At 34.8% G+C, this 12,458-nt stretch overlaps 1 protein-coding gene across 1 annotated transcript; it reads right to left on the reverse strand.

The window, feature by feature from the left end:
* Window positions 1-3,393: 3,393 nt before the first annotated feature.
* On the reverse strand, window positions 3,394-4,356 carry LOC110330112 (olfactory receptor 2L8-like). The gene has a single exon (XM_021210069.2). It carries the CDS (start codon window positions 4,354-4,356, stop codon window positions 3,418-3,420), a length of 939 nt encoding a protein of 312 aa, XP_021065728.1. The 3' UTR covers window positions 3,394-3,417.
* Between the last annotated feature and the right edge of the window lie 8,102 nt (window positions 4,357-12,458).

A 12,458-nucleotide genomic window follows, 5' to 3' on the forward strand; every position in this document is an offset into this window, starting at 1 on the left:
AATATATAAAGAACTCAAGAAGTTAGAATACAAAAACCAAACAATCCAATTTAAAAATGGGATACAGAGCTAAACAGAATTCCCAACAGAGGAATCTCAAATGTCTGAGAAGCACTTACAGAAATGTTCAACATACTTAGTCATCAGGGAAATGCAAATGCAAATGACTCTGAGATTCCACCTTACACCAACCAGAATGGCTAAAAGGAAAAATTCAAGGGACAGCACATACTGGTGGGGATGAAGAGAAAGGGGAACCTCCTAAGAACTGTAAACTTGTACAATTGCTCTGGAAATTATTCTGGCAGTTTCTCAGAAATCCTGCACATATACTCCAAAGATGTTCTACCATACCCCAAAGATATATGCACCACATTCACAGCAGCTACATTTGTAGTAGCCAGAAACTGGAAACAACCTACATTTACCTCAACCAAAGTATGGATACAGATAATGTTTATTTTCACAATGGAACACTATACAGCTATTGGGAAACAAGGACATCATGAGTTTATCATGCAAATGAGTAGAACTAGAAAATATCATCCTGATTGAGGTCGCCCAGACCCAAAAAGACATGTATGGTATGTATTCACTGATAAGTAGATATTAGCCATAAAGTACAGAAAACCAATGATATATCCCACAGATACAAAGAAGTTAAAAAAGAAAGAAGGCCCAACAAAGGATGCTTGAATCTCACTTAGAAGGGGGAATAAATTAGTCACTGGAGTCAGAGGGAGGAAGAGAACTCTGGGGTGGAAGGGACAGGAGAGGAATGAGTAGGCACTATCAGGTGCTGGAGAGAAGGGCGAGAAGCCCAGAGTGTCAGGAAAATGAATGGCAATCTGCAGCTGCCAGTGGTATGGAGAAGGGGAAATCTCTAGAAAGTTCCAGAGGCATGGAATAGAGGAGGCTCCCAGGATTCAATGCAGGTAACCTTAGATGAAATGCCTAATAGTTGGGACATGGAACCTGAAGAGACTACCTCCTATAGTCAGACAGGATCCCCAGTGGTAGGATAGGGACACCAACCTACCCAAAAAACTTTGACTCAAAATTTGTCCTACCTAAATATAGTGCAAGGGTGGAGCAGAGATTAAAGGAAAGGCCACTCAGTAACTGATCCAACTCAAGTCCCATCCCATGGGCAAGCATCAATCTCTTAAGTTATTAATGGTGCTCTTTTATGCTTGGAAACAGGAGCCTAGCATAACTGTCATCTGAGAGGCTCTACCCAGCAGTAGACTGAAACACAGATACCCACAGCCAAACATTAGACAGAGTGTGGGGATACTTATAGAAGAGTTGGGGGAAGGATTGAAGGCCCTGATGTAGATAGAAAATACATAGGAAGACCAACAGAGTCAAAAACCTGGTCTCCTGTGTTCTCTCAGAATCTGAGCCACCAGCCAAAGAAGCATAAAGAGGCTGGACAGACGTCTCTCCATACACATATGTAGCAGACAGGCAGCTCAGTGTTCCTGGATGCCCTGGCTGCCCTCTGTGGGAGAAAATGTACTCAATCTGTCAACTACTTAATGTTTCAGGGTACGGTAATATCCGGGGGGTGGGAGGGCGCCACCCTCTCAAAGAAGAATCAGAAAAGGTGGGGAAGTGGACAGAAGATGGACAGGCCAAGATGGGAACAGTGTTTGAGATGTAAATAAACTAAATAATTTAGATAAGTAAATAAATATTAACAGTTAAATAGATGCTCAAATTGAATTTCACTGTTACTCCCTAATCCCTAAGTGCCATATTCTACAACTTGCAGATTTTCGAAAGTATGGGTTCCTAAATCACATATACACAGGAAATAGAAAAGGGGAGCTCTTTAGGGTGAAGAAAGGAGGTAAACACAGAAATAACTAGGTGGGTAGAATAGCAGTAAGGATGCCTGAAAAGCCACAAGGAATCTTACAGTTAACTATTTCCCTAACAAAACAAAACAAAACAAAAAATAATGCATGTTTTCTCATACATGCATAGTTTTAATGAACTTTTATCTAGGCTGATTGTACCCCCTCTATATTCCAAAGACCACCTAAAAAAACCCTAATATCAGATATAAGAAGCCCTTTTTCAGTTGTTGGCCAGGGATGTCCAAAGATTTCCAAAACCTACAGTCTATGGCCATTGCCCTTGGTTACTCACCCCCACAGACGTGGAAATACTCTTTGCTGAAGATACAATGTACTTCAGAAACAGGACTCAGGGACTCTTGAGGTTGAACTAATGTGAACAACCCCTAGCTGAGGACTACCTTTCATGGTACCATATGGCACCTTGAAAGCTTTCAAAGGAAGGAGGGAACCAACAGTACTTCTTAGCTATGATGCCTATGAACAATATCAATGATCCACATGGCATTATAATTCTAAGGGTGTAGAAGTGGCATGCGTTTCTTGTTGGTAAACGATAGCTCTCTAATTTGACTTAAGACCTACTCAACAAAAGGGAAGCCATGCCTGAAACTAGAAACCTAAATAACTACTCAGTGCTAGTAAAATCATGGTCATTGGAGGAGAATCTACAAAAACTCCCTTATTAAACCAGCACAATCTCTAACAACAATCTATAAACATTTGTCCTTATGTCCACAAATATGTATAGTTTTCACTGTCATCAAGGAAATTTCTCTTTGCAATTGATGGAGAGTACTACAGAAAATCACAACCAATCAAAATGAAGAGTTGTGAAGCCTAGTTCAAATGCACATAGCTATAAAACACCCCCACACCTAAGGTTAGGGAACACTACAGAAGAGGGGATGGAAGGATTATAAGACCCCGAGGGTCAGGGGCTTTTGTTTTGATGTTTTGTCTATTAGTAACATCAGAAACTACACCCATAAAGTTTCACTAATATGACTGCCCAAACATGAACTGAGCAAGAACATGAATGACATGCAAGTAGACAAGTAAAAGACTACTTCAACCCTACATAGAAATCTTTAGGCAACTGAAGAAAGCAAATCTGGGAAAGGTGGCCTTCTCTCAACAAAGAGCACAGCCACTTGTTTGTCTATTGCCAAATTATAAGACCTGAAAACATACATGCAAATAAAATTATATCGTCAAAACAGGTTATGTGCATACATATATATGCATGCAAAAACAATTACTGAAAATAGGCTATGAATTTCGAGGAAAGTGGGAAGAGGCAGATGGGATCGTTGGAGGGAGAAAAAGGTAAGGGAGAAATTAATTATATTATAATCTCAAGAATAAAATTAGAGAGAGACAAAGAAAAAAGAATGACATTTTTCACACTAATTTTTACTTAAGAGATCAATCCAAATACTTAACCTTTATTTTCCTAATATCTTTTGGGATATTTCAGTTGTTATTAACTGGAGAATGCCAATGCTGTATATACTTGTGCATAAATTCTGGGTTCACGGAAGCTACTTGTCTATATTTTTGCAAAGCAAATTCTGTGAGTCATCCTTCTCAGGGCCCCAATCACTTCTTTGTTTCTCAGGCTGTAGATGATAGGATTTAGCATTGGGGTGAGAACTGTGTAGAAGACTGCAAGAATCTTGTCCTCTTCTGGGGATCGGAGGGATCTTGGGCGTAGATAGGTGTAAGCAAATGGTGCATAGTAGAAAGTTACTACAGTGAGGTGAGTGCTACAAGTAGAATAGGCCTTCTTCTTTCCTGCCCTAGAATGCATGCGGTAAATAGCAAAGAAAACACGACCATAGGAACACACTATTCCAATGAATGGAAACACAAGAAAGAGGATTGTACTCACAAACACTGTATACTCATAGACCCATGTGTCCGTGCAAGCCAGAGTCAACATGGCAGGGACATCACAGAAGAAATGGTTGATGGCTCTGGATCGGCAATAAGGAATTTGGAGTGCATATCCGGTATGAGCACAGGAATTAATGGAGCCCAGAATCCAAGCTCCTGTTATCATCATAACACAGACTCTTTTATTCATATGTGTGGCATAGTGGAGAGGAAAACAAATAGCCACATAGCGGTCATAGGCCATAGATGCCAACAAAAGGGTTTCTGCACCCCCAAAAGTCAAGAAGAGGAAAATCTGAAATCCACACCCAATGAAGGAGATGTGTTTATTACCTAACATAAAGTCAGACACCATTTTAGGGACAATAGTAGAGATGTAATTTAAGTCAATAAGAGAAAGCTGACTAAGTAAAATGTACATGGGTGTGTGGAGATGCGAATCCAGGAGGATGAGGAGGATCATGGACAGGTTGCCAATCCAAGCTGTCAGGAAGATGAGAACAATGAGAATGAAGAGCAACAGACCTGTTTTTGATGGTGGAAACAATCCCAATAAAATGAAACCTGTAAATGTTTGATTATAACTATCCATTAGGTGTTCATTTACATTTTCTTGCAAACATGTGCAACAGTAAGTTACGTTAAAGACAATAAAATAATTCAATTCATGATTTTCACCAGACTGAGATTGATCATAACTGCTAAACAAGAAATACACAGTGTACTTTGACTCATCTTCTGTCTCATATATAAGTCTGGAGAAAACCAATGTATATGCACAAAATATCTTAATGAAACTTGAGTACCTATGCAAATATTTCCATAATGGCCTTATTAAAAATTGATATTTTATTCCTAACAACATGAGATGTTATGAACATGAGACTTCATACTGCATGTTTGGAACCAATTTAAACGTCTAAAACACAGACCCGTAATTTCATACATTTTTCCAATCATGATGACTCTTTTTCTGTCATACTCTAGCCCTAAGATACACACAAAGATACAACAGTTAATAATATCATTCAAATTTCTTTTTCATTCTGATACACAACCTTCACATTAATAAAAAAAGATCTTATAAAAAAAAGTGTTATTTCTTTAAAAGTCTATAAATAATACTCATGGACAATTTTCAACCACACAAGGTCATTTTCTTTTCCTTCTTCACGCACATTTGGAACACTCTAACTAGATCCTGTCTGTGGACATCCACACAACATTCATCCCACAAATGGAACAAGTGTGTGCCAACTCCTTCTTGGAACCTCACAGAGCACTTTTCCTTTTTCTTCACTCCTTAATGTTTTTTCTTTTATCTAGAACATAAGGTAGAAATCTAAGCAGGTACATTTATTACTTTTTCATGTTAGAATTAACTGAAATAATAAGGAAATGAGTGTTGTACATTTAAAGTTACATAATACGAAGCAGAGGAATTACTATAAAAAAGGACTCAGGACCTTTCAGTGTTTGTTTCAGGCTTGTTAATGTACTACATTCAGGTGCTAAATGCTGGGAGGGAAAAGGAATCCTGAGTCTTCAGAATGAGCATGAACATGGTTCACTCCCCTCCAGAGAGATAGATGTCAGCAGAAGGCTTAGCATACTGGGCCCAGAGATGGGTGATACGCCTCTCTGTGCTAGAGCCAAAGAATATCATCCTGGGAATCTGTAGACTGAAGAGGAAGATATAGCACTTAGGAATATACAAATACATGTACATATAAACACACAAACATATCCATAAAACAAGTAAGAAATGATTGGGAAAATATAGATATTATCAGAAAAATTAGCATCTTCAGGAGAGCTATTAAGTCTATAATACAGATATCAATTCTTTTAAGAAGGGAATTAGAGATTCTGGTAATGAATTTCTGAAACTAAAATGATCAAATATAATTAAGGAAATTTCTAAAGTAAGCTGGAAGACATTTGAAAGAAAAAAATACAACTAAAACATAAAAGACTGAAGTTTATAAAAGGAAAAAAATAATTGGAGTTTTAAGATCAGATACTTATGCATATTCATAGCCATCCCTCAAAATGCCTAACACAAAATGATTGTGGCTTGAGATTATCAAAATAAAAACCAAAATGTTTGCTCAAGACTGAAATATGCAACTCTGTACTCTAAATACCATGCACATTATGCATAAAAGTAAAGAGAAATTATTTATTGAACAGTATAGTTTCTTAAGAATGCACAAAATTTTCTCAAAAAACACTTTACTTTTTTTAGAATAGACTATAGGATGAAAACCTATGAGGGTCTTTTCTTAGGAAAAAAATGCAAGACACGAGAAATACAGTAACAGCAACCAAACACCTACAGGCTTTGCGGTGTGTTGTACATACTACAAATGCATACCAGTACAGGAAATACCAATACATTTTAGAAGATGGAACAAAGCTGTTGACCTCTTTCACACACAAAGCTGTGGCTATGCTGGGAGGGAAGAAGGGAGAAAAAGGGAGCAGAAGGTTTGCTGTCTGAGCATCTTCATACATATTATACAAGTAAGAGAGAAACAGTGAAATAGGAATGAGCTCATATCCTCTGGGATGTTGTTGGTATAACATAAAAATTTACCAGACATGATTATCCCAAAAGTCTAAAATTTTTGCATGCATGAAGCTTGAAGTAAATTATGAGAAGCAAAGTGGAACTTTGAGTCTGTGTTTAGTAAATGAGTCTAAGATGGCTACTAAAAACAAATGAAGTTCTAGGAAAGCAGAATTTTCATAGCCATATTTGGATTCATCATGAGACCAACACCCTAGACTGACATTAGAGTATATTATTAATGTTGATTTTTTAAGTGGTTGATTTGAATGTAATGTTAATAATTACTAATATGATTAACATGGTGATGACTGCCATCATTTGTACTTTACATAGAAAGTAACAGTATTCCATGAGTAACTTTAATGTTGCGATAGAATCACAAAGAGAAATAATTACTGATGTATCAAATCAGTTACTGAATGTGACATCTCAGAATTGTCAAAGAAACAGTTTCACCTAACATTGCTTTTGCTGTATCTATGTGACAATAGTGAGCAATGTAACATAATTTAAAGGAAAACTGCATCTGACAGGAAAATGTCACCATTGAATATTTGTTTCAAAGTTGAAAGTGAAGATAACATTTTTATTTATATGAGAAACCCAGCCATGTGATTTTCTTTTTTTCACAGAGTGAAATAGCAATAATTCATTTATTTACAGATCGTTCAAATAGAATTAACTTATCTTGATTCCCTTAACAAATTGTTGTCAAACCACTATGCATAATAAAAAAGAGCAATCAGAAAAAGGTGACAAGAACTTCATATGGAGCTGAGGTAGAATTTATAATCTCCTTCATATTGTATTTCTGTTTAATTTTGATCATCTAACCTGTAAAATAATGTAACCACTAGTGACCACAGTGTATTATTATGTAGACCTGACTAGCACAGAATTTTGCCATGTAGACCAGTGTTGCCTACAGAAGACTTACAGAGCTTTGCCCCCTATTTGCTGGGATTATGGATATGTGCAATTAAGCCTGGGTAACATTAGCATAGAAAATAACATGCAGTGAAGAAATTTTAAGAAAATTTGCTTGGACTCTTTTGGGGAACATAGAGGAGACAAATCAAACACAGACATAGGTATTATATATCAGTTTATCTTTGGGTAGATGCCCTATCCTACTCCTTGCACATGTTAAGATAATATTCCTGAAGCAATAAAACACTTGGCAACATATACCACTGATGCTGTGAAGAAAAGCAAATACTTATTCATTGCTGGTGGCAGTGCAAACTGTTCCAGGCCTTATGAAAATCAGTGTGCAATTTCTCCAAATAGCTGAAAATTAATCTACTGCAAGATCCAGATGTACTACTCTTGTGAATCTACGCAAAGGGCTCTATATCTTAATAAGGATACTTGCCCATATATGTTCATTGCTGCTCTACTTAGAACAGCTTGACATTGTAAACAGCCTAGATGTCCATCGATAGTTAAAAGGATATTGAAAATATGGTATATTCACACAATGGAATACTATTCAGCTATTTAAAAAAATGAAATTTGCAAGCATATGGATGGTTCTGGAAAAAATAATCATCCTGAGTGAGGAAAATTAGACGCTCAAAACAGATGTTATGTTTTCTCTGACATGTCTGTTACCTTTTAAGCTTTATAATGGCACATACCTCTTTCAATATCCAAAATTTTTATTAATTTATGCAAACAATAATGAAAGTTTTTAAAAGCTACAGTACCACGAATTCAATTTCCAATACTTGCATTCACTTGAAAAAAAAACTAACAAAAAAACCTTTCTTTCAATTATCCATATAGCATACAACAATTTTAGATATACTTTTGTTATTTTAAAAATGCAAACTTTGTTTTGCAGTTTAAAGTGAAACTATGTAGTACTCACAAGCACTTTGAAGGGAGCCTGTGACATTTATTAAAGTGTTCCTACAGTAAGACCATTTTCTATAACTTGTCCTTTACTTTAGTGCTGCTCACTAAAAAGTTATTCTTAGTGAATTTTGACTGATTGTTAAATTCTTAAATTTTGTGAAAGAAGACCAGATTCTGTAAAGAATCTAAGACCTTTATACACATGTGAATCTAAAACTACATTCCACCATCATTCACACATCATATCTCTAAGATATCTTAATAGACTGAAGGTTTTTATCCACATGTCAGACAGGAAGGAACCTGTCAGACAGGAGCTACCCAGTTTTCCTAAAAGTGCGGTGGATCTACATTTCTATAGTAGTTCAGTTGCTTCGTTTTCTGAGAAAGAACGACATTCACACTATGCTGGTTTCAAACTTGCTATGTAACTAAGAATGCATTAAAGTTGAGAGTACCCCTGCCACCATCTACTGGCATTACATGCATCTGCCAAGGAAATTAGGGTTTGTCATTTATTTTTTTATGCCTGACTACACATGAATCTGTCAAAGCAGACAAGATTTTTTTATTTTCAGCTACATATACATATATATTTATATTGTTGTAGTTTTCATATAGGATCCTAATCAAATAACCTGAGAGATTGATCTCAGGAGATTAGACATTGTTCCTAAAGATGCATGAGATCTCTTATTCCTTCAAGATTTCCACAACACATTTTAGAAAAGAAAATAAAGTATAATCTTTTGTGTTATTTTAGTATTTCTTTTGTAATATTATCCAAGCAATTGCAAGTTGTGTTTATTTAGGAAGATATTTGTGATAAGAAATATAATTCTTTTGATTAAAAGTCTTAAGATATCCAATACTTGAATCTACAGGTGTGCTTCATCATCACATACCCATGCTTACTATTTGAGTGACAATTTGTACTCACTAGATTGAAATGCTATATTGATAAATTAGCATTCATAGATAGTTAGATACTGCATAAGTATATGGTGCTTTGAAGAATAAACAGATACATACGTCCTTTTAATTTCAGTCATATTGAAGGATGGTTCATAGAGCTATGCCTTTATACTAGACTGTTGTAAAGAGTTTGGAATAAACACTTGACATAAATCTTAGATTTGTGTCATAAGTCATAAATCTGGTTGTAAGCTTAGATTATTGAACACTGATTTGGGAGTTATGCAATTTACGAGTAGAATTGTTTTAAAAAATAAATTTTTGGAAGATTTCGTGAGATGAGCCACAGGAAATTCATGCAGAGAATCTTACATTAACACTGAGTAGTGGCTCTAACACTTGGTACTACTTACTAGCACCTGCCTCAGCATGACCAATAACATGATCACCACTACACATTAGTTACCACTGTATTGTTCAGTGACTTGGTATCTAAATATTCTTGCAGTACTTAATTTCCTTGAAGTAATAATGATTGTCAATGAATGATTATTACTTAACTAGAATTTTAGTTATTACACAGAAATTACAAGAAATAAAATGAAGAAGTAAATTTAGAGATCGTAATAATACACAATTTTAGGTAAAAAGGATAATTGAAATGTGCAATTTGCAATACTCTTTTGAATGTCTCATAGATTTATAGTAATGTCTTAAGTTTACAAAATATACTATTGTTCCATAGATGGGTAATTTAACTACTCTGTAATTTATGTAATATAAGATATTTAGATTTCTTATAAAATCTAAATAAGAATTTTTATAAATAACAATTTATATAAATAAATGAGATGAAAAACAATGAATTTACCTTTGAACCCTATAACCCTGCACTCATTGACAAATACTTTACATGACTCCAATATCAGAAATTCAACCTTTAATCACTAGCAAATGAGCCCTCTTAAAATTGCCTTCCTCACTGAATTTCACTGGGTTCTATCAGAGCCCTCTTATAGAAATGTAGCCCTCTTCCCATCCTGGCAGCACTGTTAGAAATTAGTTCCCAGTTGCTTCTCATTATGAAATTACTGCCACTGCTCCCTCAAACTCCACTTAAAGCTGTTTCTGAAGTTCACTATTTCTGCAAGTGTTACTGCATCCACTTACCGAAATATAAAACTTAACTAGGGAACTATTTCAATCCAGACAAACTCCCGCTGTCAGAAAGAATAATAACAGGGAAACAGTGTGAATGTGATGACCACATGTGTTTGCATGGACACATTTTTCCCTGTGGGAATTCATCTGATTCTGACTGTTCCTCCTTTTCATAATAAATAGTAGTGATCCTGCAGCATATTTTTTTTCTGTAAATAGCTTGCATTGTTTAAATCAAAACACTGTCAATTTTTAAGTTTCTACTTGAATTCATATAAATTTTAACACATGTTTTGTTAACCACTCCTTTTATTTATTATCTTTATAATTGACATTATTTCATATCATTTAGTATAAATAATAGCAATGTTTACCAGACACACAGGAAATTTTAGAAAATGCATCAGCTATCTTATTAAATTTAGTGTCAATTCATTTTATATATCTTTAATCACAGCAGTGTTTTTAGAATCATATAATCTTGTTATATTTTAAATATCATCACACATATATATAATATATACATATACTTTATAAAATATGTTGTCTTAAACCAACTTCAGTCTGAAATATCACTGCTCCTGTTCCAAAATCAAGAAAATCTTTAAAGATACTAAACGCTAATATTTTGTAAATAGAAATATTCAGTCAATTCTAAAACAAATTTCCTTCAGCAGTTTTTAGAATCTAGGCACAAATATAACAACTATATAAAAAATTTGCTTAGTATACACACCATTTTTATCTCTCCAAGATCATAGTTTCTCTTATGTCAGTACCTGACAGTTACCCTACAGTAATAATATAAATAAAATCACTTTTGGGAGCTTCAAGCCAATGAACATACTTATCTCCCATCCTGTGCTTAGCAACTGTATTCTTCAATGGAAACTGGCAAATATGAGTCCAAGCAAACACTAATGTAATGTATTTAATCTCTCTCTCTCTCTCTCTCTCTCTCTCTCTCTCTCTCTCTCTCTCTCTCTCTCTCTCTCGGGGTTGCAGGGGGATGAGGTGTGAATGTGTGTGTGCCTCTGTGTGTGTGTCTCTGTGTGTGTGTGTGTGTGTGTGTGTGTGTGTGTGTGTGTGCATGTGTACTCTCTTGATAAGGTCCATAGAGATTACAATGTTATGGGATAAGTCACTAATGATACAGAAATTAGACCAAGGTTGAGAAAGGAATTTTATCAATTTCTTTAAAGTTTCCTTGGACTGATAAGTCAATGCAGTACATTCAAAATCATTATTATTGCCTTCATCATTATCCCATTAATTAATTTATCATTCACTTTATGAATTAGTTAATTTACTTTTTAATATTTTAATATATTTACTATTTATATGTTTATTATTTCTATATTTTATATATTATTTATATGTTATATATTTTATAATTATCTACAATATATCATTATAATATTATACTATGTAGTATATAATATATCCTGACTTTATGTTTATATATGCTGACTATATATTATTATATATTACATATATTATAATTATATATATAGTTTATGTATATATTATACATAATATATAATTACATGGCTCCTTCCCCCCACCCCACCCAGTCACCTCTAAGAAAGAGGAGGTACCCTTGGGTACCAACCTATCCTGGAACCTCAAGTCACTACAGAACTAGGCACATACTATCCCAAAAGGTCAGACAACGCAGTCCAGTTAGGGGAACATGATCTATGGACAGGTAACACAGTCAGGGTCAGTCCCTGTTCCAGTTGTTGGGGGACCTACATGAACGTCAAGCTGAATATCTGCTACTTATGTGTGGAGTAGGGGTGCTAGATTCAGCTCTTGTATGCTCTTTGTTTGGTGGTTCAGTTTCTGGGAGCCTCCAGGGATCCAGGTTAGTGGACTGACTATGTTGTTGTTCTTGTAGAGTTCCTACCTTCTCTGGGTCCCTTAATCCTTCCCCAAATACTTCCATAAGACTCTCTGAACTACATCTAATGTTTGGCTGAATTCTTATATCTTAACTACTCTATTTAATGATGATTACTGTTCCCATAAAGTTAACTGTGTGTTTCAAATATCATATGTATTATATTCAATTAAATAAAGAACAGCATATATATATATATATATATATATATATATATATATATATATATATATATATATATATATATATATATATATATATATATATATATGTTTACAGA

This window comes from Mus pahari, chromosome 12, assembly GCF_900095145.1.
Source record: "Mus pahari chromosome 12, PAHARI_EIJ_v1.1, whole genome shotgun sequence".
Taxonomy (NCBI): domain Eukaryota; kingdom Metazoa; phylum Chordata; class Mammalia; order Rodentia; family Muridae; genus Mus; species Mus pahari.

Bases quoted from the DNA above. Each gene is read 5' to 3' on its own strand.
- LOC110330112 (XM_021210069.2), bottom strand. From the start codon at position 4,356: ATGGATAGTTATAATCAAACATTTACAGGTTTCATTTTATTGGGATTG.